The sequence below is a fragment of the Mustela erminea genome, chromosome 3, assembly GCF_009829155.1.
Source record: "Mustela erminea isolate mMusErm1 chromosome 3, mMusErm1.Pri, whole genome shotgun sequence".
Taxonomy (NCBI): Eukaryota; Metazoa; Chordata; class Mammalia; order Carnivora; family Mustelidae; genus Mustela; species Mustela erminea.
Window position 1 is genome coordinate 115,318,464 of NC_045616.1, and position 27,133 is coordinate 115,345,596.

General features: G+C 40.4%; 1 protein-coding gene across 7 annotated transcripts in view; it reads left to right on the plus strand.

Moving 5' to 3' along the window:
* EBF1 (EBF transcription factor 1) overlaps positions 1-27,133 on the plus strand; it is a 387,792-nt gene that overhangs the window by 328,960 nt on the left and 31,699 nt on the right. For all 7 annotated transcript variants that reach the window (XM_032337165.1, XM_032337166.1, XM_032337167.1 and 4 more), the window contains exon 11: positions 24,133-24,221. In XM_032337165.1, the coding sequence (XP_032193056.1) occupies positions 24,133-24,221 (89 nt within the window). The remainder of the gene's footprint in view (positions 1-24,132; positions 24,222-27,133) is intronic.

The following is a 27,133-nucleotide window of genomic DNA, read 5'->3' on the forward strand; positions in this document are numbered from 1 at the left end:
ACAGACATTTTGGTCAGGTTAGAAATTTCAGGAAGAGAGCCTTAAAAAGAGAGAGAGAGAGGGAGAGACTGATTTCACACTTTGCCTTTTTAAATAGGGAAGCACCCAGCTGTCCTGATCTAGACACTCTTAGTTAGAGCCTTACGTGATCGTCAGGTGATCTTTCACCAAACTATGGCTGGAATATTTGGGTACTGGTGTTCACATCCACTTGTAGACCCTGTCCCAGACTCTCTCATCGGTCTTCATGGGATTCTCCTGACACCCACCCACGGCAGCCATTTCCCACGAAGGCCTGCTCTTCCCTCCTTGCTTCCACAACTGATGTGTGTGTGTGTGTGCTCGGCTGCTAAGTGTGCACTTGCCTTGTGACAGGCGTTCACTAGGTCTGTTACAAGTCTCAGCCTTTTCGTTTTCATTTCTGTGAAACTTCCATCCCCCCCCCCCCCACCCCCCGCCAGTATCTCAAAACACCCTCATAGTCCCTGTCCTTTCTCTGGCCTTTGGGCCTTCAGCTAACTAATCCTGAGAAGCTTTTAGGGGTCTAAAAATGAAACGAACTTCACAAAACAGAAGCAAGCCTGTTGTTTCTTTGAGTTTCATTCTCTGCCTTGTATCGAGTGCCAACTATATGCAAAGTGTGGTGCAAAGAATGTGGGATACAAACATGGATCAGGTGGGCAGCAGAAATGAGCTGAGGGCAGGCTGTGTTGGTAGATGCTAAATCCAAGTGTTAAATGCTCTTGTGGAAATCTAGGTAAATGGCTGTAGGAAACCAGCCTGGGAAACCAGGGAACTGGAGACTGGGGAGTGGTTTTGCCTGGGGTACTGCTAGTGTAGGATGCCTTTGAATTCCAGTCTCCTGCTTTTTCCCCTTGTTATCATCTTAAAAATAGGCATGCATAAATTATATAACATAAGACACTGTAGAAACTCTGCTGCATCTCTCTAGCTCCCATTATTTTCATCTCTTAGTTAGAATATGTTGTATAGGATTCCAGGAGCCGTATGCAAGTAGTTTTCCAAGTTCATCATTTGCATTCTTCTTCTCTGCCCTCTTATCTCCTCCCCACCATGGGAGATTTTACGGTACTTAAGGTATTTTTTATTTTATTCATCCTGTTATGAAAAATTCCAAACACTCACTTCAAATCAGTTTTTGGTAAGAACAATAACTTGTGTTGAAGTGAGTAGAGGTTTTTCCTTCATTCAGGGCCTTCCACTTTTCAAAGGGCAATAAGTGCTTATAATAACGAACAAAACACCTTGGGGCCCTGGTCAGGTAAGGATGATGGATTTGGAAACAGGCCTGGGAAGGGGAGGCATGGGCAAGGGGGCTTTTATGGATACATTTATAAAAGAATACACGAATGAGTGAATACCTCAGCCCTGATTTAAGAGCAAACCTCATTTTAAGATACCCTTTTGTGGATTTCTCTCTAGCTAGATTATTGCAGTTTTTGAGCATTTTGCTATGAAATCCTCCTATTTTATTGCACCATTATTTTGTTCAGACTACATCATCAGTTAAATCGTTGAGACTGAGATCCATGTGAACACTGTGGTCAGCCTGGTCTGTGCTCAATGAAAAGTCATTGCCCGAGGGTTGGGTCACATGATTACTACAGGTAGGGAATGGCCTTTCACCAACAGCAAAGATTTACTGACTTTTGGACAGCAACAATCAGCTTTCATATTTCAAGAGAGTAAATTAAGTCTTGTTAATGGTGACGCCTTCAAAGGACATTTTGGATAGCAGACTTCAGCTAGAGCTTCATGCAGTAATATGCAAAAAATGCAGTTGACCAGAAGTTTACAGTTTTGACTAATAGGATTATTAGTCAGTGAGTAATGCTTCAAGTTTGCCAAGTCCCAGTTTATAGCTGGACCTTCGTAAGTCAGAACTTAGTGTTCCAGCAGTCAGAGGCACTATACTTGCAACTTCAATCTCAGATAGAAAAATATCAGCAAACACTACATTTTGGCCAAAAAAGAAAACAGGGATATTGATGTTACACCAGATACTTGTGCTAGATTTGGTCTGCTTTGTTTGTAGGATACAGAATACAGGTGATCTCTGTGGTGGTTGCAATATGTATGAAAGTAAACATTTTGGGAAGTAGAAATTTGAAGAAGCCATGTGGTACTACTAAGTAATATGGACCCTGGAGAGAGTGATCAATGAGGATCGGCAATTTTGATGATATTGTTTATTGTCTGAATAATTTATTGTGCCCAACACATTGACATAATCTACATAGCTAGTAAGACAAAAACATGGTCAATTTGAGGAATAAAAGAACACATTCAACCCAAAGTTTGGCTCGAAGGGGGAACAAACCCCAGCTGGTTGATTGACTTCATTGTTTGAATTCCAGCTGGTGGTTTTGGGGTGGTAGACACACATCACGGGTTTCCTGCCTTTAACATGCTAGTTGTTGACCAGTACCTTGAATAAGGAAAGCGTGTTGGTTTAAGATGGTAGCCAGAATCCAACAGATAGCTATAACTTCTTTCTACTAAAAATCTCTTTCTTATCTCTTGTTCTGTTTCTAGATGTGTGTCTCAGTGACTTCACTATTAATTGTTTCTAATAATTCTGCAGTTGGTGGCACTTTTGGAGAGTAGCTTGGGGATGTACACAGCCTTTCCTCATTAAGAGATTTCCTGTTATACAATGCATTGAGGTTGTGAGCTTCTACTCTTGTTTCCTTTCATTCTTTCTTCCTTTCCTTTTAAACTTGAGCTTGCTTCACCAGAGAGAGAAAGACTAGCCCAATTGTGTTATCCTGTTAGATTGCTTAAACCATGTTTAGATAAAAAATTACTTTATGCTTTTCTTACTACAGTTCATGATTTCCATTTTGTAAGGCATCTTTTCTGAATTTTGTGCTTTATTATTCTTGCGGTGTTGAGCGAGCGAAAACAAACTCTAGTTCATAATTCACTTTAAAGAACATACCCTTTCTTTCTATTTTCTTGTTAAAACCAAATTGTGTGCAATTTGTAGGAAATTGAAACCACATTTTTCACTTAACTTTCCAAAATTAAAATTTATGGGGAAAAAGAAGCAATAAAACAGTTACAATCTGGTCATCTATAATTATCTATGTGGTTTGAGCAGTTCCACATTTTAAAAAATGACACTGAGAACTTATCAAGATTTTACAACCATGGGACATTTCACTTCTCTTTCACTGCTTTGGAGCCAAGACCTCCGCCAAACACTCAAAGTTATACCATGAATTTAGAAATTAGTTGTATAAAGAGTAACTTGGAAATGCATACAAAACAATGGACTATATCTAAAAATAGTCATTTCTGCTCTCAATAATGGAATTTATTACAGTAAAATTTGCCATTATATACTGTTCTTATTTCAAGTGTTGTCTCTGATTTCAGTTTCTTTGACATTCTCTTGTCACGCCTTACCTGGTAGGAAGAAAACCACAGAACCAGCCAGACACACTGTTTCTGTTTATTGGTGCCACCATTGCTGTTTGAGTATCTCAGCTCCCAGGGCTCCCTCCATCGTTACGGATTCCCTAGGAAACCAGTCCTTGAGGATAGATGAGCGCTGAGCTGAGGCAACATTTTTCTCAGAATAAATAGTTGTTTCCTTTGCTCTTTTGATATTGCCATCTCCTTGTCTCCGTATTATAACAGTAACAACACATTTTAGATTCTAAGAAATTTAACACTTAAACCTTAGTTCTCACTATTTCCCATTGTGGACATATGCCCATATTTGGACAATTTCACTCAGCCCTGGTGAAGTACTTCATTCATTCTTTTTTTTTTTCATTCAGCAAATGCTTACTGAACACCTATTTGGTTCTGAGTCTTATGTTAAAGTCTTGTATAGTGTAGCAAACAAAACATTACAGACAGTCCTGGCACAGAGGAAGGATTTCATTGAACCTTAGCACCATCATTAACATTTAAGAAATGTATAGATGGACACATCTTTGGCAAGTACAAAAAAAAAAAAAAACCAGAAACATTTAAAACCACTAGAGTACTGACTTGAATTCAACTGAAAATTATACTTCTGCCCCAGATGAGCTTATCAAAGAACTTACAAAGGCTCAAGAGTTTTACATGTATTTTAGCCATGTTCATTTCTGCATTCGTAACTTCATTCTGATGAACACAAATGAGAATTTTGTTTATGCCACTTAACAAATTTTATTATTTATTAGGTGTCACACTGATCTAAGTGTTTTACAAATATCATTGCATTTCATGTCTCTATGAGATAGGTATTTTATTGTCCCGATTTTACAGTTAAAGAAACATAGGTATGGAGGGATAAAGTCATTTATCAGAGCAAATCAGGTGCTAAGTGGAGGAGCCATCATCAGACCCAGGTAGTGTGGCTCTGGGACATAGCCCCTTAACTGCTCCGTTGTACTGTCTTTAATAAGTAGTCTCACCTTTACTAAAAATGTGATGATCCCTGGATATCCAGCACTTAGACCCATCTGGTAGGACTCTGCAGAAAATGTACTCAGCTTGTAAGTGGGCAGATTTTCAAAGAGGAGTCAGTACAGAAGCTCCTGGCATGTGAGGGGTCTCAAATAATTTTGAGCCAAGATGGATGCTGTTTGGAGAAAATCTGGAGAAGAACAGGACAGAGTAAGAGAAATTAACATCATCCACTACCCATCACCCAGAGAGAACCACTGCTAACACTTTCATTGCTACTTTCATATTTTTTTCTACGAATAACAAACGTATGTAAACATTTTTTCATATTTGTGGTTGTACTATATATGTGTACACACATGCACCATTTTACATCCTGCTTTTTTTTTTCTTTCTTATGTAGCCTACTAAGCATTTTCCCATGCATTAGAACTTCTTCATAAACATAATGTTAAAAGGCTGCATAATCTCCCACGGTGTGGATTTACTAAATTTATCTATTCCTCTAGTGCTGGATATTTATGTTGTTTTACATATACTCTTCGCATGATACACTTCTTGTTCTTTTTTCTAAGTTCGATGCTTTAAAAACATTTCATTTCTGGAAACTCAATATCCTAACCCTTTTAGAATACTTTAAAAAATTGTCCTCAGTGTTTCCTTTTCATAAAAGGTAGACTTAAAAATATATCTTTCAAATGATTTTGGTTTTGTTATTTTAGCATTTGCACTATAAAATAATGCCAAAAAATATTAGAATAGTGGAAATAAAATATGTCTGAATGTTACAAATGAACTTACAATTAGCCTAAGAAATTATATCTAGCTATAAAGTGAGCATATTAAAGCTCTTGTACATATTAATACAATCAGCCGTACATTTTAATGTGTAAGTATTTAATCTATCAGTGTCCTTTCTCTTTTTTATCACCCAGCTGCAACCTGGATTCATTTTGGAATAATTACCTTTAGTACTAAATGCATATTATCTGCTCAGTTAGGAAAGAGATTGGAGGGAATTTAGAAATCAATAGTAATAAAGTAAACAGAGAGAATGGAATCCATTTCCTTCCTTTGAATTTATTTGGATCCACTCTACTAAAGACGGGGACCCTGTCTAATGGACGTTGGACAGGGGACCACACATAAACTCCACAGGGACCAGCTCTCCTTTAAGAATTGATCTGATATTTCAGTAAACATCCTCCTGTTGGAATATTAAAATGAAGGTCCTTAATGACCCCAGGAAAGCTTTGACTTCTGTTTACAGAATTGATTTTGGTTTCTCTTTTAGTGTTTGTATGTCTGCAACCGGGTGTGCCTCCTTTATTATGCCCAGCCTCTCTCTGGCCTGCATAAAACTATTTTTGACAGAGGATTGATGTTGGAGCCACTGGCGTTATGCTAACTACAATCTCATTGTCCAAAGGGAAATAAATCCAGTGCCCCATACTGCGGACTATAAAGGAAGCACTCCTCTAGAGTTTCACTGTTGGTGTCATCACGAGCTAAGAGAATTTAATAGTCAGATCAGGACAGGTCTGTAGCATCTCTCCTTCAGCACAAACATGAGAGAGTGGGTTTAACTTGCTCAGACCTCTAAATAGTCTGGCAGGCTAATGAAACTCAGAGAATTGGCATGCCCGGCCTCCCTTGTTGACATCTGAAATCTCACAGCCAAGAAAATATTCCTGCCACGTAAAGGAAACTCATAACTTCTGTTATGCACTGTGTGTTTATCTCCCTCATGTAATACCATTATTTTGTTTTCTCCAAATCCTAAACTCTATGGAGGCTTATTGACTTATGTCACAACTAATGGCATTCCTAGCAGGTGTACTGGAACCCCACATTCACACTGTTTCCTGCTGAGTGTGGTTTTCATGGCAGGGTCGTTCGTGTGGGACTTAAATGACCTTGGTTGGTGCCTTCAATAGCAAAACCCCAAGGTCAGGGCTCTGGTGAGTCAAAGATATCTTTTCTGTGTTCATGGAATTGTGTTCATTTCAGAATCGTGGCCAAGGAAACACAGTCAGATTCTGAATTTACTTCAAAAACAAAATCAGGCTAAAAAGATGCCATTGCATATTTTGGGAAATGGATCTTCCAGATAGTTTGTAATATTTTCATGACAACTTTTTTTAAAAGTTCGATAGATCCCAGATCACTCCCTATGCCGTGAGAACATAAGCGTGCTTCTGTCTTTTACCAAATCTAATGATAAATGTTTGCCTCATCAGAGTCACAATCTTACACCCTTCTGACTTACACACTCAGTAGGAGGTACAGCTGACGTATTTCTCTCGCAAGAGGCTTGTTGCCCCTGGCATAGAAGGGTTCTTCACCTTAGGTCTCTTCCACAGGGACTTGCCAGGCCACGGGGAGCAACCTGACAAGAGTCCTTGGGGGCATCCCCCAACCCCTGCTAAGATCTTTCTGCCTTGGAGAGAGAAAGACACGTGGAGCTTTGAAACAGGCCCAATATTTCTGGAGAGAAATGTGCAATTCGTTTTTCTACCCCTCTCCCTTCTCATCAGACCCTCTTTTGACATCCACGAAACTCTCTTTGCAAGTCTTGTCTTCCCTCCGTAGGCACATCTGAAGCCTGCTTTACTGGTACTCTGAGGGCAGAGTGACATTACTTGTGATTCCCTTGCAGTCTTCTCAGAGCAGGGATAGGAGGACATCAGTTCTGCGAGGACAGCGTTGCTCGCTCTTCTCTCTGCTCAGCCCCAGAATGCTCCTTTTCTTGTGAAGACGAGGGCTTAATGTGCTCCCTTCTTTCCGCATCCTGCTGAATCTCCCTGTCCTCTAAGCACAGCCCTGAGAGCGCCTGCCTTTCAACAAATCAGACAGAGGAAGACGTCCTGCGAAAATGGGGCATTCATGGTTTGTGAATCCAAGGATAGTTAACGGATGTGTGCATTCAATTAAGATAAGGGTTATTTTTTTCAGTTAAAAGACTCCCCAGGAAGAGAGGCTTTATTCTCATTTCTGGGGTCTGAGCAGTTAATGAAGAAAGCATATCCGACTTCCACCCGTTTTACCCAGACCCGCCTCAAGAGTCCATACAAATTTTTAAGTTACTTGATTAAGAACAACTTGTCAGGTGAGATAAACAAGCTAGGAGGGGATAATGGAGAAGTGTGTGAAAGATTTCCCATCTTTCTTATGGGTGACATCACCACCATACACCTCACAGAAAATGGGTTTGGGCTTTAGCATGATCCCGTTTGGAAAATTTACATTTTTAACCTTACCTGTTACTGGAGTCAAGTCTCTATACAACATAGATGGGCATTTGTATTTTCATGTTGAAGTTGAAGTGTTGTTTTGTTTTGTTTTTCTGGAGGCATCTTTTATTGTTTGTTTTCTTTTGTGTTGCCTTGAAGGGAAATAGAACACCATATCTCCCAATGTATTAAACACTTCCACAGGGGCGCTGTGGAGTAAGGGGTGGGCACTGGAGATAGACAGCCTGAGTATGAATCTTGGTCCCCAGGGACTCCCCTTAGCTGTAGAAACGGTGATGGTAGCAACAGAGACTTCTTAGGGATGGCTGGGACTTCACGATATACATATAGTATATCGTATATATAGTATAGTATAATATAGGGCTGAGCAGAGTCTCTGGTACATTCCAACTGCGCACCAGTTACTATGGGCTACAGCTATGATCACATTTTCATTACAAGAATTTAGGTCAAGTCAGAGCACATCATCTTTAATCTCAGGGCTTTTTTTGCAAAACAGACTTGAAGAGAGTTTGGTCATGGTTTAAAAAAAAATGTGTGGACATTTCATAGACATGCTGCATGATACTTTCAGGATCCTAGGAGCCTTCGTTGGTCTTCCTTGTAGTTAGTGTTCATTTGATAAAATGGCAGGGCCATTTGGGTTTGGAATGGACAGCGGTTCTAGGAGATGGATCTTGTTGAAGATGTTGCTGTCTGAAGGGCAGGTCTGATGTCCTTTTCCATAGGTGCGATTCCGTCATACTTTTTTTCACTCACCCCAGATTAACAGCCTCTGTTTTCTCATCTGTGAAATAGGAAGATCTTCTTCTTGGGTTGTTGAAGAAAAAAAAAATAAGGTAACAAAAGTAGAATGCCAAGGACCACTTCTCAATCAATGGTATTTTTTGTTGTTGTTGTTTTAAATCAAGCTTACGTGGAGGACTGATACAGGGGACTTAGGGTAGAATGGGTTCTAACATTTGAGTTTTCCTTCTGATTCAACAGTTAACTGGTGGTTTTATCTTGCATTGACAAGATAGGGTCTCTAAGCTTGGGGTGTGTTTGCTGGAAAAGAAGGGATCTCTGCAGCACTGAAGTTCTGAAGCTGGTTGAATGGATGTGCCCCTTTCCTGATTGTATCAAGATCGAGTTGTTAATTCCAGAGTTAGAAAGGAGACTTAGAGGAATGTATACTTACCTAAAAGTTGTTTTGGTAGCTTTTGAAAAATGCAATCCAGTATGTTTGATTTTGTTCTTAAAGGGTCACGGTGCCTATTGTCACAAGGCAGTCATAAAAATTTTCCATTTGAGAATAGGTCAGTGGTTTATTAAGCTTAGTCTTTGCCCCTGTAGATATGTCCCAACCCTCTGAAAGACCCAGCAACAATATCTGACACAGTGGCCTCAGACAAAGTGAATTCTACAGATGGAGTTAAATATGTATTTTCATTTCCTTTAGATTTGCCAGCCTCCAATAGGGGCAGAGAGGTTGTAGAGAGAGACTATGGAAGGGAAATCACTTCTTTTATCTTGTTTCCATTTTTTCATTTTAAAATGCTCTATCCCACCCATCAATTTAGAGAGAATTAGGAGATACAGTATGGAGAATTTCAGTCTCTACTTCCAATTTGAAGGAAGAAAAAGGTCCTGGGGAGTCAGAGCAGGAATGGTGTTTTCTTGACACACGAGATGATGTTTCTGAAGGCTGACAAGCCTGGTGTGGGTCTGTGCCCACTTGGAAAAATAGACTTGTTCCAAGTAGTTTGTGTGACCACCAGGCCTACTCTGGGGGATGTCTCTGAATTCAATGATGATTTAGTCTCTGAGCTTAGTCCTTCAGCAGACTAATGCTATTCTCTAACAGCATGCTGTCATAAAGTCTATTCATGATGCACATATCTTAGAAGAACCATTTGCAGCTCTTAGAAGGGCTAAACAGAAGTATTAGCTAAAGTTCTTCCCAGGAGCTGGAAATAAAGAAAAGCCTCACTCAATAATAAAACAATCATGATATCCTTAAATATGGGCTGTGGCATACCATCCTTAAGGGTTTTTGGCATAACTTTAAGCCTCTCTCCCCCTACACCTACCTATCCTTGGTATTTTATGCAGATTAGGGAAGACTTCAGGCTCTTGGGATCAGAAGTGAAAAGGATCACAGCCTAAAAGTGGAGGAGTGTGTTTATGTTAGTGGCTTGCCCATAGATTATCAGCAATAGCCAGTGTTTCCTTGACCTCCTGGACATTGTGGTCCATTTTCCAATTAGATCCTCACTTCCTTCTTTTCCCTCTGTATTTAGAGAACAGACCCTACCAGCATGGTGATCGCTCTCTGATGCAGTTTTCTAGGTCCCTTCTCTTTGGGGCCTCAATTCAAATAGGAATCTGAAAGGCTTTGGGTCAATAATTTGGTGACTGGCCCGTTCTCTTTAGCTCTTAAGAGTTGACATAGGCTTAAAAAAAAAAAAAAAAAAAAAAAAAAGAGTTGGCATAGGGTTTTAAACAGAGACTCAGAGACAACACAAATAGTCTTCTGTTCACCTGGCTTAGGTGGGTGGGTTCAATCCTTTTCCTTTCTGAAGGTCAGAAGCAGTGTCAAATTTACAGCAAACCCACTTACGATGCTTGCTGCTCCCTTTGGTTTTTATCGTCATAGTAGGTTTAACCTGACCAAGAAGTAATTACACCATTATTTTTTATGTGGTGCTTTATTACTTGCTTTTCAAAATTGGTTTCCAGCATCTCATGAGCTAATAGCAACAAATGTGTGATTGTAATGTTCACTCTGTCAGGAGACATGGGGTTATTGAGGAAGTGGCCACATACCCATTGCCCACACAATAACTGTTACTCCAAAACAAGTGAATTACTTAACTAAACATCTATTGATTTTAAGTCATCAGGGACCAATATTAAGACCACCAGCATCCAAGGAAGATTAAATTCTGGTTACATATACTGATGTATTTTGTCAATATTTGGGTCAAAGAGGCCCATTCCTCTGTGGTCTACAAGTCCAAATCTAGGGTGGGTTAGAAGTAGTAGAACCTCACTGGGGTGACCAGTGTGTGACTCACTTAGTTCCATCTACTTCTTAAAAGACAGGTGTCAAAATTGGGAGCAGGGGTAAAAAAAAGAGTCATGGAAATCACTTCATCCTCAACACCCCCCCCCCACTCCTACACTAACAGAAATTGATCAGATCTGAAGGTGAATTTCGCATCATAACTTTTGTCTCAGGGCACCTGAAATTCTACAGTATTCTTAGGCCTGAGTTGACTCCAATCTTGAATTAAACGTCTTCGACTCTTTCTTCTGCCTCTCATGATTGTCTAAGCTTCACCTGGTCAAATAGGTTTGTCAACAGCCCTTACTCTCTTTGTGCACTCAGATCTTTGTTTGGAGGTTGTTAAGAAAACTGGAGCCTCTGGATTAAGGCATTCAAGAGTCTCCTGAAGTTGTGTTTGCCACCTACACTGACGATTTTGGAATGGTCTACCTTGACAGTTTCACCTCTGCCATCTCCTGGTTGATTACCTGCTCTACTAGATGGTGCGGACGACCCCTTTCACTTTAAGCCTCACATTTGATTTCAGTCCCATTATTCTCTCCTGGTATTCCTTCTACTGTTTTGACCTGGCTTTGTCCTTCTGCCTCTGAATCTTTTTTCTAATTTCCTTAAATGTTAGTGTTTACAGTAGCACTGTCTGTCCCTGGTTTTATTCTCATACCAGTAATTTTAGCTGTTACCTGTATCTTGACATTACCTATAATATCAGCTTCATCCTTGATCTTTTACCTGAGTTTTAGTCCTTTGTTTCTAACTGCCTACTAAAGATTTTCACATGGATGTCCTACTGGCACCTAAAAAGCATGTTTGAAATTAAATTCATGATTTTTCCCTTTCATTGCAATTTTCTTTTTGCATTCTTTATCTTGTTGAGTGGCTACTCTAGCCACTTGGATAAATTAGAAATGTCAGTCATTCTCTGTCCTTTCTTATTCCTCACACCTAATATGTTACTGAAGTCATGTGCATTTTATTCTAAAATACCTCTGAAATCTACATTTTCTCCATGACCATGCCAGCATTAGGTGGTCATTCACTTTACATGTGGATTATTACAAAAGTACTGACCTTAAAATCCTCCTTTCATTGGACTCCTTTGGTTAGGTCTTTGAAATATAGATGTGATTATGTTACCCTTATGGTATGGGAAACCTGAAATAGCTCCTTGTTGCCTACCAGATAAAGTCTTCAGTGGCACTCAAGGCTAATACAATACTCAAGGTTACTCTTCAGTACTCTACTCCCAGTGCATAAGCTGTGATCTCCCCAAACCATATTATTGAGCCTTATGAGAACACATCATGTGCTTTTATAGTTCTGGGTCTTTGCTCATGTTGTTCCTTCTGCCTGGGATGCTTTTCCCACCATTTTTTATAGAAAAATTCTATTTATCTTTTGCATCTGGCTCACATACGACTTCTTTGGTAAATGTGTACCTGATTCCACTACAGAGGATTATTTTTTTCCATCTTCTGTGCTGATTATATATAGGCCTGGTTCCCCACTGGACTATGCCCTCCTCAAGGATACATTGTGTTGCCGAGAAGAGTTTTTCCAACTGAAAAGTGCTGACCTGGATGCAGGAAATTGGACCTGGGTTGTAATTCTATTTCTTTTTATCTTCTTAATCATATACCTTATATACAGCGAGAATCCAATTTTATTGAATTAAGCAAAGTAACATATCCCAAATATGGGAAAGAATCCCATCTTCATTAGGTGTTTCCTACCTTTTTCTTTGTTCCCATCTGGTCATAGGATTTATGGTGTTTTAAAGCAGTTGTGTCCTACTCCAGGTAGAGCTCTATTTTGGAGTAATATCTGAGAATTAGAGGTGGTGAATTCTTTGAACTACAATTTCAAATTACTATAAGTGGGGGAAGAAAGGTTGAACCCCAGGGACAAGTGAAACATCCTTGATGTTCTCCTAGAATACTGCATTTCATTTATCACATTGTTTTTGAAATATGGCTATGTCTTTCTGTCCCTCTAGAGTCTGTATTTCCTTGAGAGTTGGAAATACATAGTCTAATTAATCCCATGTTCCCCACATCTGCCCCTATTCTAGCACATGGCAGGTATCCTATTAATAGTAATAATAACTGCCTGCTGAGTATTTATTATGTGCTAAGCACTGTGAAAGCATCAAATCTTGCCTTTATAGATAAAAGGGACAGTTAAGTGATATTCCTAAAGGGCACGTCACTGGTCAGTAAGGTAGCCTGGATGAAATCTAGCTGTGTTCACTTCAAAAAGGTTAGCACAAAGGGAAGAAGAGTGTGCTGTTAGAGAAATGGGAGTCAAATGAAGTCTGGAGTAGGTGACAAAGTTTTCTATGGGATAAATGTTAAGACAAAAGAAAGGACTAGAATAGATTGCAGGTAAGAAAGGGATATGGGGGGCGCCTGGGTGGCTCAGTGGGTTAAGCCGCTGCCTTCGGCTCAGGTCATCATCTCAGGGTCCTGGGATCGAGTTCCGCATCGGGCTCTCTGCTCAGTGGAGAGCCTGCTTCCCTTTCTCTCTCTCTGCCTGCCTCTCCATCTACTTGTGATTTCTCTCTGTCAAATAAATAAATAAAAATCTTTTTAAAAAAAAAAAAAAGAAAGGGATATGGGGAGCAAGAAAGGCACAGGAAAATTCCGGGAGGTCAAAATTATTAAAGGCCTGTTCTGGAGGCTTCTTAGTTGACCTGACTTGTCTGATCTAGTGAAGAGATTAAGAGCAGGGCTTCTGAACCAGACTGCCTGGGTTTGAATCCCTGGTATTTTGCTCCTCAGTTCTGTGGACTTGGGCAAGGTCCTTAATTCCTCGAAGTCTCGGTTGCTTTCTCTGTGCAGTAGGAATAACAGGAGTTGTTCCTTCAGGGTTGTGGTCAAGATTAGACAGTTTAAGTCATGTAAAGTGCTTGGCACTTCGTAAATTCTTCAGAGATGTTTAGCTGATGTTGCTATTGTGATCATTATTATTAGAGGAAAAAACATACATGGATGAATACAATTGATTCTTCTTTCTTAGCATCACAGGGGCACCCTGGGATATTTTCAGGTTGAGAGAAACAGGTAACATGAAGTCTGTTGGATACCACACAAACGACTAGTCCAAGGTAGCGCATAGCTTCCCATTAGATCACACTGCAATCCTTCTGATGGTGTCGTAGCCTTGCAAAGCTGAGTTATCAGCAATTACATGAGAAGGAAGTCTCATGTAAAAATTAATGCAGAAGAGAAAAGAGGGTGGTGATATCCAATCTTATTCCAAGATCTGAGAAGTTACACAGTGCTCAACAGGAGCACATGTAAGTATCCCATTAGAAAGCAATAGTGATTATTTTAGAATGAAAGAAAAATATTACTATATTATTTTGTCCTCCAATTTCTTTTTTTTTTCAAATGGCTGCTAATTTATTAGGATAAATATTAGGCTGTTTGGACCTAAGTAGTTAATAAACAGAGCTGTTGGGCGTTTCTTTTTTCTTAGAGGCATCGCAAAAAAGATCGCTGAGCTGCCCAAGGAACTGTGCATGGGGAAAATTTGAGAAGCTTTGGAGTAGATAATGAATAAAGATACAATGAGAATGTGTGTTAAGGCTAAAAAGAAAAGGATTCTGACTCCCATTCAGGTAGAGGAGACTTTCTGGCTGAGTCGAATGCTAACGATACACAGCAATAATAATCATGTAGGTTGGGTCAATACTGAAAAAGGCTGACTTCATTTATTTTATATCAAGATGCCATTTAGTTGGAGTTTAGGCTGATAATGATGTCCAGGCTTATCTGTAAAGCCATTGTAGCTCTCTACATAACATACTTGTTATGAGTACGCCTTGACTTATTAAAATATTACCAAATAATCAGTTAATCCTCTAATCCCTAATCCCAGTTACAAGTACACTCCTGTCTTATTAGTGGAATTAATGGATTGTTTGGAGTCACTTTTATTTCACTTTTCTTGGCACTTTTTCCCCCTCTTGGTCTGTCTACAGAGCCCTGCTTTAATAACTTCATTATCCAGCTCTTCTGAAACCTGTCTGCTGGTTCAGAGGAAATAGCTCTGTGAACAGTGGGAGTAGTTTTTTGAGTTGTCTCATAAAACCATGATATTAACAATCACAAGTAGGACCTCAGCCCAGAACTCTGTGCTTGGTTAGCGCGGGGCTCAGCGAAGGGTTGTTTAGCTTTGGAGTCTGGACTTGGTGCTGTTCCCTGCTGAGAGCCATAAGTTACTGGTAGCTTGTTCTAGGAGAGTAATAAGTATTGTTGTTTAGCAATTGTGTTGTTGAAATTCAGCTCCACTATGTCTGACAGTATTTATCTAAAATACTTTCCCTGGTGCGTGTTCAAGTTCCAGTAAACCGTGTCTTATTGTGCGACCTTTTCATTTTCCAGTGAAAAGGGATCAGCTCGTCAGATAAAAGCTACAAGCCAGAGTACAGGAAAAATGCGTGCTCAGAAAATCCAAGCATGATTGAAAACAAGATGTGTTAAATCAATGCGGTTTATCGCCTGCCTATTCCCGGCAATTGCTGTTCTAAGCTCATTCTGAACACACACTGGATGATAAAAGTACGGTGTCAAGCACTCGCTGGGGTGGGAACGCAAAGAAACATGTTTATCAGACAGGCTGGGTGATTTTACCCCCTTGATAACAGTTATTGTCAAAACTCTTCGGGAAGAAATCTGAAGAACAATTATAGAGAGAATATTATTCTTGTTACATCAGAAGATATGCCAGTCGGGAAGGAAATTATGGATTTCTCCTTAAATGCTAAGAAAGACAGACTGTGTTGGCTTTCGATACTTAAACACCGTCATCCATTACCCAGCGAAAATCATCCTTCTCTTCGAGTTCAAATGAGCGAATCTGGCTTTGAGACCTAATCATAAATGATCCATTTTTTTTTTTTCTTAACTCTAAAGTAGAAAGATTGAAAGGCCAGGAAAAAAAAAATCATGAAGATCTTTAAGCTTCTGTTTGCTTGAGGGATTTAATTTTAGTCTTAAACCTGTATCAAATTTGGAAATCTAAATTAAGGTTCCTGAAAGGCCAGGCCGTTCAGAGCACATCATATGCAATAACAGGGGCAACTTTTCTCATCAACTTTATTACAATTAGAGAGCAGTACAGTTTTCCCTAATTATTGTACATTCACCTACTTCCCATTTTAGATAGAGTGTAACCCTCCAGGGCAAGGAAGGGGTCTGTTTGTGAAGAGATGCTCTACTTCTGCTCGTGACTTTCTCACCAAGGATCATCTAGAAAATAACCTACCGATTGTGATAGGAAGTAAGTGGGTATGATGTAGCTCAGCAGTGTTCCATGTTCTCTTTTCCCCAAAAGACAGATCAACCTCCAAGAGCCCAACTCAAACCTGACAGAAAACAATTTCTTGATCACTGGTGGGGAAAGTTTAAAATACCAGGGTGGCCTCCTCCTCCAGAAGGTCTGTGCTTGTTGATGGTGAGCTTTAAGTCAAGAAGTCGGGTTGAGTGACTCGTTCACCTGCACGAAATCAGGAGTTGGGGCACCGGAGTTCTTCCCCAGGCTGGGTTTCTGTTTCACAGAAACTTAGCAAGAAAGAAGCTATGTGCGAGCAGAATTGATGTGCGAGCAGAACTTGTCACTATGTTGCAAACTGGGACTCATCCATATGAAAATACAGTGGTCCTTCTGGATGAGTAAGTGAAGCAGTGAGGCTTTTGTTCTGATTTATATAGCCAGCACTGTCTGTGCCTCAGTTTCTCACCTTAGAATTGGGAGTAGTGATTTTTGACTTCCGTGTGATGGCATCTTGAAGGAATCACTGTGCTAAAGTCTATTAAGCCCTTGATATTACTGGGAAAAGGGTCTTGTATGACCTCAAGGTATGTTTAAAAATGACACCTCAACAACTAATCATTAGGTCGTTAACATCTATTAAAAATCTTCAGAGGTCCTTAGAACTTAGAGAATACATGAGGTTTAGGATGCAAAAATCTTAAAAATTAGTTGTAACCTGTCAAAGTGTGATTTAGCGTTGATTTGGTAAAGGATACTTAGGAAGTACACATATCAAAAGATTTGAAGTGTGCATACTCTTTTATCCATGAATTTCACCCAAGTGTTGTTCATTAAATCAGTGAAAATCTGGTGGGTGGAGGGGAGGAAGCGTAAGTCCCCATTAACAGGGGATTTGTTAAAGAAATTATGGCCATCTATATAATGCAATATATTACGACCCTTAAAAAGAACGAGGTGGATATAAATATGTATAGAACCTATATCTATATAAAACAGTATTGTGAAAATGTCTGAAAGCATATATACTGATATAAATAATGACTCTATATGAATAGGATTTCTTTTGTATTTTTTTATACGGCAAGAATGTATTTGTTTTAGATGTAGCGAAGTAGTAAAACTGTTTCCATTTTAAAAAACAAAACCAAGTCACTCTTAACTCTTTCTTCCTGTTCTTGATTGTTTTGCTTCTGGAAGAGTTATTAGTTCCCCAGTGTACACAGGTTCTTCACATTCTGGCTGCCAGGCTTCAGCGTCTTCCATCTCTTTCTCCCAAGAGCCGCTGCGCTCCAACATCCTGGGCTCTGCTCCCGGTCCTCTTTCCAGCTCACTTTCTCTCGTCAGTCTGTACCTTGCATGCTCCCCCAGCTCCACTCCTTGCCGTGAACCCACCTAGTCACTCTGAATGCACCTTCGGTAGAGAGAGGCAGTCATTCCTTCACTAGATCTTTGAATCTCAAAGTTGTTGCCACGCAGCCAGAAGTCTGAAGACTACAAATAAGAAGTCATGGCACGTTCAAATAAATCCAGGTTAGAAATTTTCCTTTGGCTCCTGTGTTGGTAAATTGTGCCCATGTTGGCCTCATTTCTGACACCCTTCTGAGTTCAGGGACAGCGTTCTGCAGTTCAGTGAGCTTCTTCCCTGAGACCGGGCACCGGGCAGTGCAGGCACTTCACATGGGAAGCAGGGCTCCTCTTGCAAGGGGTTTGGTTCTAGGTTTCTTTGGGAATGCATCCCTTCTTCAGAAGAGACGACCAGAACACCGTCCATGCTCTAGACATCTAGGAAGATAATGAAATAGCCAAGTGGCTGGAAATGCAACCAATTTCTTCATTAACCATATTTCTGGCTCTTGTTTAGGTTTGTGGTTGATTTTTCGGTTTATATATTTTAAAGTCAGTCTTAAAGATAGGTTTGTGAAGATAGCTTGCTGTTTTATTGTTTACCTCTGGTTGTTAATTTAGTGACTGAGGGAAAAAATGGGGCCATTATGGAACAAAAAGCCTCGCCTAACACATATGTAATAACTCTCATGCCCAGAATGGATCTGCCTGGAAGGGAAATGCTCCGCTGTTACTCCTTTAGTTCAAATATAGAGTAGTCACCAGGGAAGCTTGGAGACCCAGGTGCTGGTTTTATCATTGCCTCTGCTATGAGGTTTTATTTATTACTTGGCATAGAGTCTAGATATTTGTTTGGACATTAAATGGCAATAGAATATAAATATTACCTTCCTAATATCTGCATTTCTTTTTATTTCCAGTCAAAATGACATCATGTCACACAACCATTAAAAAAAGGAAATTAAAACCCCAGAAATATGTTAAAGCACTGCAGTGAGTCGCTGAGCTATAAAAGCAGGGGAACTCTGCGCGCTAACATTGGAATGGCACCGACGGCACTTTTCCTGTGCTGTTTGTGAACCCAGCTCACCAGCCCCTCGTTTCCATTGTTTCCAGGAATACGAATTTGAGAAGTTAAGGAGGACGGAGGAGTGATTTCTCTGAAAAGAAACTCTGAAAAGAGAAAAATCAGTTTTCATAACTGAGAATACATCCTTCTTGACTACACGATTTTAATTTGCACATAAATCCCCTTAAAGAGAATTTCCTTATTTGATGTGATTGTGAAGTGGATTGGGGGGGGGGGGAGACTAAAGGCATGAAAAGGCCACAAACGGCACATATATTTAGTTAGGATTTACTCATTCCCAGATGTTTTGAATGGATTTTGTAATCTTGTCATTAGTATTACTGCATAAAATCGAGTTGTATTATTTTTATCGTTCTTTGCATATAGCATTTCACGCTGTGTGAACATTTGGACACTGTAAACAATAGTTTTGTATAACCAGAGCTGTTCCGTCCAGACCAGGACCTCAGCTGAAGCCTGAAGAAGGGCTCTGCTTAGATTGGTTCTGCCTAGAAAGTTACTGGTTTGCTTTAGGAGGGTCTGAGATTGTGAGATTGGGAAGGTACCCAAAGCCATTGATAAGCACAAGGCCAGATGTAGGGGTTTGTTTTTATTTTTTTTTAAGATTTATTTATTTATTTTAGAAAGCGTACACACACAAGCAGACATACAAGGGCAGTGAGAAGGGGGGAAGAGAGAGAGACAGAGGGAGGGGACATTCGGAGGAAGAGAGCAGACATCTGGCTGAGCACGGAGCCCAGTGTGGGGCTCAGTCTCAGGGTCCAGAGATCATGACCTAAGCAGAAATCGAGAGTCAGATGCTTAACTGACTGAGCCACCCAGGTGCCCCTGACTTTTTTTAACCATTTAAGTAACTTTTACTCTTTGAAAAGTAATGACTTTGGGGACACCTGGGTGGCTCAGTGGGTTAAGCCTCTGCCTTTGGCTCAGGTCATGATCTCAGGGTCCTGGGATCAAGCCCTGCATCGGGCGCTCTGCTCAGCACGGAGACTGCTTCCCCATCTCTCTCTCTGCCTGCTTCTCTGCCTACTTGTGATCTCTGTGTCAAATAAATAAATAAAATCTTTAAAAAAAGACAAGAAAAGAAAAGTAATGACTTTGATGTCCCTGACATGTTAACTCCATGCATATATCAGACGCTTTCTACCAACCTCCACTCCCCAGTAACATACCATAGCTCTGAAAGGACTCTTCTACAGTCTCAGCCCCGGTGCACCTGCCTGGAAACTTGCTTTCCTTTGTAGGAATTTGCTCTTGCTTTCTGTGCATTTATAGGAAAGTTTCAGACTTACGGTTGTGGCATATGGACACAGCTCCATAGAGTCCTAGTGTACTTACTCAGCTAACTTGTATCTATCTCCAAGTTTAAACAGGACAGTGGAAAACAACTTGAAGTCAAATGTCTGTGGTCCCTCAATAGTCTGATTGCTCTTAAATCCATGTGTCCTGTGAAGTGTATGTAGTGTGACCCTAGTGAATGCTTCCTACAAAACGGGAACAGAGGTGGGGACCCACCAACTGAACCTCAGGAGGGTAAGAGGGTACACTTCTGAAGGGAGGGAAGCTGCATTCTGACTCTACAGAGTAGTTCATCCCTCTGCTGGGGTTGGATGACAGACACCTTTCAGGAAGTTTCCTTTCCAGGGTTTTTGGTGTCGTGACACCAAATAGTTAATTCCTACACATGCCACCTGGACACATGGTTAGCACGGGGACTGATGATTGAATCGATGGAGTATATACTTTCTTGTGAAAGTTTTCAAATACCTACATTGCTTCCACTCTATTCTGATGATTTTAAAATGGGGCCTTTTTAATTGTGGGATTCCAGATTTTCCTAATGCTCTGAGCGTCCCTTATTCTGCTACTGTCAGTGTCTGGTTTAGGACAACACCTTCCGCAGCCCTTTTCAGACACTGTGGATGGGGTGTTTGGAAGCAGAGTCACATAAGGCTATCTCTTCCTTGCATTCCTTTTGTAGTTTATAGCTTCATCTGCTTTTCCTTTTTCAACCTAAGATGCTCATGCTTCTTTATTTGTAGTTAATTATGCTCAATTAAGTTTTTTTTTTTTTCTTTCTCTACTAGATTCTCGGAATTGTCCCAACTTTTAGGGGGGAAAATTGATTAGTCCCATTTCTACTGGTGCCTCCTGATCCCTGTGCTTGAATACAATGAGGTCACTTTGTTGGAGGATTAACTTTATATTACATTCTTGCAGAGTAGACGTATGTCCCTGAGGTACAACTACCCCCACTGATGAAATAAATATACCATTCTTTATGATTCCTCCTCGTTACCCTCTCTGTTGATTTTCAGAGAGTTTATGAATAGTCACATATTTATACAACTGGCCAAAAGTATACTACTTATTTTTCTTATGGTCTGTAATAACCTATGCAAGGTTATTAAAGGGTATACAGACCCCTTTTAAGGCATAGTTTCTTATGTCATTACTTTATACAAGGAGGTCAAATTCCATCTCAGCAACAATTTCTTGCTTTTAACCTTTTTCTCTGATTATAAAAGTAATATATGCTGATTGTGGAAAGCTCGGAGAATGCACAGCCAAAGAGAAGGAAGAAAAGCACTTCAAGATCCACTTTTTTAGAAATAACTACTGTTAGGCAGTTTATACACAGACACATTTTTACATTCTATGTATGTTCAGTTTTTTAAGAGTAACCATGTTGTGGGACACTTGGGTGGCTCAGTTGGTTAAGCATCTGCCTTTGGCTCAGGTCATGATCCCAGGGTCCTGGGATTGAGTCCTGCATCAGGCTGTCGAGCTCCCTGCTTAGTGAGGAGCCTGCTTCTCCTTCTGCCTACCACTCCCACTGCTTGTGCTCTCTCTCCCACTCTGACAAATAAATAAATAAATATGGTCTTTTTTGTTTTTTAAAGTAACCATATTGTACATATGCTCCTGTAATCTGTTTGTTAGCCTAGCAATATTTTAGATGTCAGTAACTGTTTTTTCCCTATGGCATTGCTTTTGAGGACTGATCATATTCCATTCCACGGGTATGCCGTGATTTAACCATCCTTCTCCCTAGACATTTAATCTGGTTTCAATTGTTTTGTTTTTTGTTTGTAAGTAACAGTCTTTTTATCAGATGGACCCTCTCACTCAGGAACCCGTTTTTTGTCTTACTATCTGAAATATACCCCCTCCCATAGTATACTTCATAGAGTGGATGCTTGTTTTCCTTTGAATAATGGGCTTAATATATCTAACCCAATTACTCTTTGTGGCAGCAGAATGACTTCTCCTCAGCTCTTTAGCTATTAGGTCCATATGATATTTGAATTGGTTCTTTTAATTGCAGATATTAAGTGTTTGTCATTGTGCTGTGAGTTGGCTGGATGGACAGAGAAACACATCCTCCCCACTGTACGTCAGACAGTCATTCATTTAACCATGACAGGTTTCTTGACACAGCAGGAATTAATTTATTATGCAAACAAATGTAGGAGCAGGTCAACAATTCAAGTTTAATGGTGGCTTAGATGAAAATAATAAAACCAAGAATTAGAATTTTCAGGATGCTGAATTATGTCTTCAGATATTAAAATGATATATTTAATTGTCTAAAGCTATTTTTATGGTTAAACATCTTTGATGGCAATTAGTATTATGGGTGGGGGATGGATGTGATATATAACTTAAACCTAGGTGTCCCATTCCTGTCTCTTTCCTGCATTTCTTGAGTAAGTACTGTGGATTCTATGAGTAACAGCTTCCCTGCATAAAGAGTTCTATGGCTTTTTCTCTACACATCTAATTTGAAAAAAGAATTCTTCTCAAGGGTTTAGAAAGTAATTCATAAAATGGGAGGAATAATAAATATTGTGCCTTAACTCATATACTAGTATAGATAGAGAAATTTGGTACACCTGGGTATAATTTTAGTTAATTTCCACAAGAGACAGGTTGAAAGTTTACTGTTTGGAAGTGGGGGAAGGGGAAAGAAGATACCTAAATCTCATATTTGCAAAAATGATTACATTGTCTTAAATGAAAATGCTACTCTATTAACAACTTCAATAACCATTGCATTTGGGAAAAAATCTTTTCAATAAAAAGTTACATGAAGTTCACTCCAACTTAAAATATACAAGTGAGGAAAAAGTACTTACTCTGATTTATGTGTCTTTTGGAGGTGTAATTACTGGCTTTTTACTCACCTATGTAAAACAATGTACTTTTGTAAATGGATTTCTGGCCACTTTACACAGCTTTTTTTTTTTTTTTTTTTTTTTTTTGCCTTTTTTTTCGTTACATAAAAAGTAAGCACTGTCAATCAAGGAATTTTAAGGTTTATTTCCTCTTTAGAAATGATTGATAGCCTTTTAGATTTACAAGTTGACAAGTTAAAGGGTTCTATTGGTATAATTATGTACTAAATTCACAGTCTTTCAATTTAAATGTCCTTTTAAAACCACAAGATTATCATACCTGTATTTTGAAAAGTGGGCCAGTCAGTTTGGGTTGGTATACAAATTGCTTCCATTAGCCTTGGGACCTATTTGAATTTAATACAGTTTTTTAAAGTTAGTAGTAGTATGAATCTTACTTTTAAAATTTAGGTTAATGGAAATGCATTTTAAGTAAAGCATGTGGCAACTTGTTTTCTAATGTATAGCTAAATGTCAGAACTACAAAGACTGTCTTTTTACTCAGTATGGGAGAAAATATGTGGTTGAAAACGTTCGTTACACTAAAAAAGAAAAGAAGAAAAATACCCACCCACCTACTTACCACTTAAAGGATAAGGGGGACGTGGGTAGAGAACAGATCTGCCATCTTTTCCTGGTCAGATGAGGAAGGCTGAACATATTTCATATCTTGGGAAGAAATTTTTAAAAATTTCCAGAGTCCACTGCGTATCACACATTTAATTTAAGTCTGCTTTGAAGAGAGTGTGGACAGTATGCATATAATAAGGACCATTGTCTCCAAATATTATTACAGGTTTGCTCTTCTTCTAGTCTTTTGAAGAATTTTCCTTGGAGACCCCGCTGTTTCAAGCTAGTGCTCCACAGAGGCCAGTCTTCTTCCTGAAATAATATTAATGTTGGTGAACGTGGCTGTCACTTTAGATGTGAGGGTGTTGTATCAAGGGCATGTTCAACACCTATCACCTTGCAGACTCTATCCAAGGGGAGAATTGGCTTACTATGCTGAGAAGATTGCATCTCCCTGCCCCTCACCACATGGTCACAGGCTTCATTGCCATAGAGGGACTGAGATGTACCTGCTGAGGTCTACCAGAGAGTTTTCAGTTAAGCAAGTACTTGTCATCCTGCTGTTTATAATTCAGAGCTACCCTCAGTCAAGCCCTTGAGGATTTTGACCTGAGCTGCTCACCAATGAATCCTAAAACTTCACATCGAATGCCATTTTACTTTCTATTTTTGGTTATGTAAGGAATATGGAATTTGGCCAGAAAAACAGAGTTTGGGACCTGCTGTTACTGTTCTTTTGAGCAAATCACTGCCTACCATGGTCAATAGCAGAAGTAGACAGTAGAAATGTTCAGCAAGGGAATTGAGCATCTGATCATCTCATGATCTAATTCAGAAGTGTAAATTAAACTTTGGACTCCTGCTTATTTCCATGCCATCAGTGTTGTGGTCTACTTTATTTCCTGAGATTGTTCTAATCATGTGACTTCTTCATTGCAGCGCTCAACGAACCCACCATCGATTATGGTTTCCAGAGGTTACAGAAGGTCATTCCTCGGCACCCTGGTGACCCTGAGCGTTTACCAAAGGTCAGGATATCTCTTTATCGGGTTATGGTCTCTGGACACATGGGTTTAGGTGTTTAGCAGAAAAGTTTGCTGTCGATAAAAATTAGTTCATAGACAAACAGCTCAACATTTGTGGGCTTTGTGTGCTTGGTACTACAAGGTAAACAATACCAAAACAATACTGAAAGTGTTATACTGATTTTACCTCCATGATGTTATTTCTTCCTTTCAAAACCCTCTGAGTTTGGTAGGTGTTACCTCCATTTTAGAGAAGAAAATAATCAAGCAAAGAGACATCAAATCATTTGCCCAAGATTACATAGCATGTCAATTGCTAAACTGAGATTCAAACCTATACAGCCTGACTCTGAAGTCCAGGTTATTAATCCCTGCCTCACACCAACTCTCAAGAGGAAAGAGAACACTGCCTTTCTAGCTATGTGAGGATTTACACTTATCCCCGGTGCAGCTAGAGCTCAAAAGAAACATATGGGCAGATCTTACAACTTGCCAGATAAGACAGAGCCTCTTAACCACCAGACGCATCCTACTTAACTGGAAATATAGTACAAACATGTGAGAAACTAAACAAAAATTCAGGACCGAGTCATATATGCCATTCAGCAATATGTCGTTAGTTGCCAATACAGAAAGTAGGAAGTTCACATGTATTGGCTTCTACTCTGTACCTGTTGGCAGTGTGGGCAGTGCTCCCATCTCTGTACGAGGACTGTGGGCCTTGCGGCAAAGAGATCACCGTGCTCAACGAACAACAATGGGAAGTAATGGGCACATTTAAAGTGCAACCAGAGTTCTGCAAGGACTCCCAAGTAGAGAGCAGTTAAATGCTGAAGACATTCAGAGAATTAGTGGAACTACCATTTGCCATTTACTGACAGTAAAATGAAGTTTCATTTACTACACAAATGAAAACTTCTGTAAATTAAGTGAGTAGATGAGGGTGCTCTCTTGCCAGAGCAGGGCTAGAGACACGTCCTTTCTAGGTCTGTTTCTTCTTGTAAAACACTTAGAAAAATGAAGTAGGCATCCTTCCTAGCGCAGCAGATTTCTTTGGGGTATTCGTCTATCGTCACATGCTCCCTGCAGGTCAGGTGCCCTGGGCAGCAAGGCCACCTGTCAGAAAAGGCCTTGCCCAGGAGAAGGGTGTCCCCCCCAACTGATGCGCAGATGAGGAGAGTCAGTCAGGAGTCACCCGAGTGATGAGAGGTACAGTGACCAGCAAGAACGGCTTTTCTCTGCCCATACCTGGGGTAGAACCACACAGCCTTCAGCCTCAACCTTCAGCTTCCCAGCACAGCCTCCTGCTATCCCCCTCCGTAAAGCTCACCTCAGAGGAAGAAGTCATATGACGTGTTGGTCTGTTCGCATCCTGGTCTTTGCAGCGGGCCTCCGTCTTACACACCGTTCTCTTCTACCCTGACTTACTCTTGGTGAGCGATTAAATAATCTAATGGTAATAGTGAACCACAGTCTCTTCTAGAATGAAGATGTGCCTTGGAGAGATTGACTTTTAAGTTCCTCCATCAAGCAAGATCCTAGCTCCCATGCATTCCCTGTGGGACTGTAATTGGTCATTTTATAGCACAGTGATGTGAATGATGTTAGGTCCACCCACCGGTCAGTGCCTTAGGTGTCTCAGTGGCGGAAAGAAGGCATGGCCACAATGCCAGATTTTTTTTATTTTTTCCACTTGGGGACAGTCTTCATGTTACATTTGGCATTTTGATGTCTCTAGAATCTGCTAAAGGGACTGGAGAGTCAGATTGGCAGGGGTGGGACTCGGACCAGCGACACTTATTAGCTATGCAGCTGGGATCAGAATTTGTTGTTGTTCTTGTTTCTCCACAATTCGTTACCTCTCCGTGCCTCAGTTTCCTTCTCTACCAAATGGAGATGGGACTATTTTCTACCTCTTCCGATTGCCGTTTTAACCGCTCACTGAGCACGCAACAAAGGGTAGCTACGATTCTTTGCCAGTGAGTGAGAATGGCATTCTTGCTTCTGAGGTCTCTGCCATCCAGTCTCTGCCGAGCAGGACGTCTAACCCTGGCGAGCAGCTGCACGGGTGATTTATCTTCTGTGCCTCAGTTTCTTCATCTAAAAAGTGGTGACAATAACTGTGCTGACTTCACAGGGAACATGTAAGGATACAGAGGTTATCCTGCGGGTGCCCTCCGGCACAGCTCCCTGGCTCACCGTTGCCTCTCAGTAAATATTGATCGAAAAATAGAAGATAAATCTGGTTTAAAGACTGAGGTCTCAAGAAGTCAGGAAGTACTTGTCTTATTCCTAAAGAAGAGAAAGAGGCACATAGGACTGAGTTTTGTGTACTTCTAAAAGACCTGTTTCCAGTCCCACATCCCGTTCAGCTCTGTTGAGGGAACAGCCCGGGCACGTGTCATTTCATCCCCGGTGGCCTCATGGTGGAATTCCTAGCCCTCTTTTCCTGGGTTTGGGAGGAGTCATCAGCACACAATAGATTTGTGTGTTAAGGAAACACTGCGCAGCCTGCATTGAGCCACTGAGCTGTGCAAGGGCTCTGGCAGGAGCCCACCCCAGGAAGCTCACAAGGGCTGTCCTCCTGGCTCCGAACGTTAAGGTGGAGTGAGAGTTCAAGATCAGGGTCAGGAAGCAGCGGATGGAGCCAGCTCGAGGTATTCCTGTGCCCTTGAGAGATTTACACTCCTGCTGTCCATTGTTAGGGGGATTAAACATGGGCTCCGCCTTTCTTAGAATCATGGTCAGTGTTTGTCAGACAGGAGTGTTTCAGTGAGCCCCGGACCACACACCTTAAAAAACAAACTGCACTTTATTAAACCCATGTGTTTGTGAATAGACAAAGCTAGATTCATACAACCACCCACATATTCTGTCAAATGAAACTGCTCCAAAGACCAAGCAGACAGCTTTCC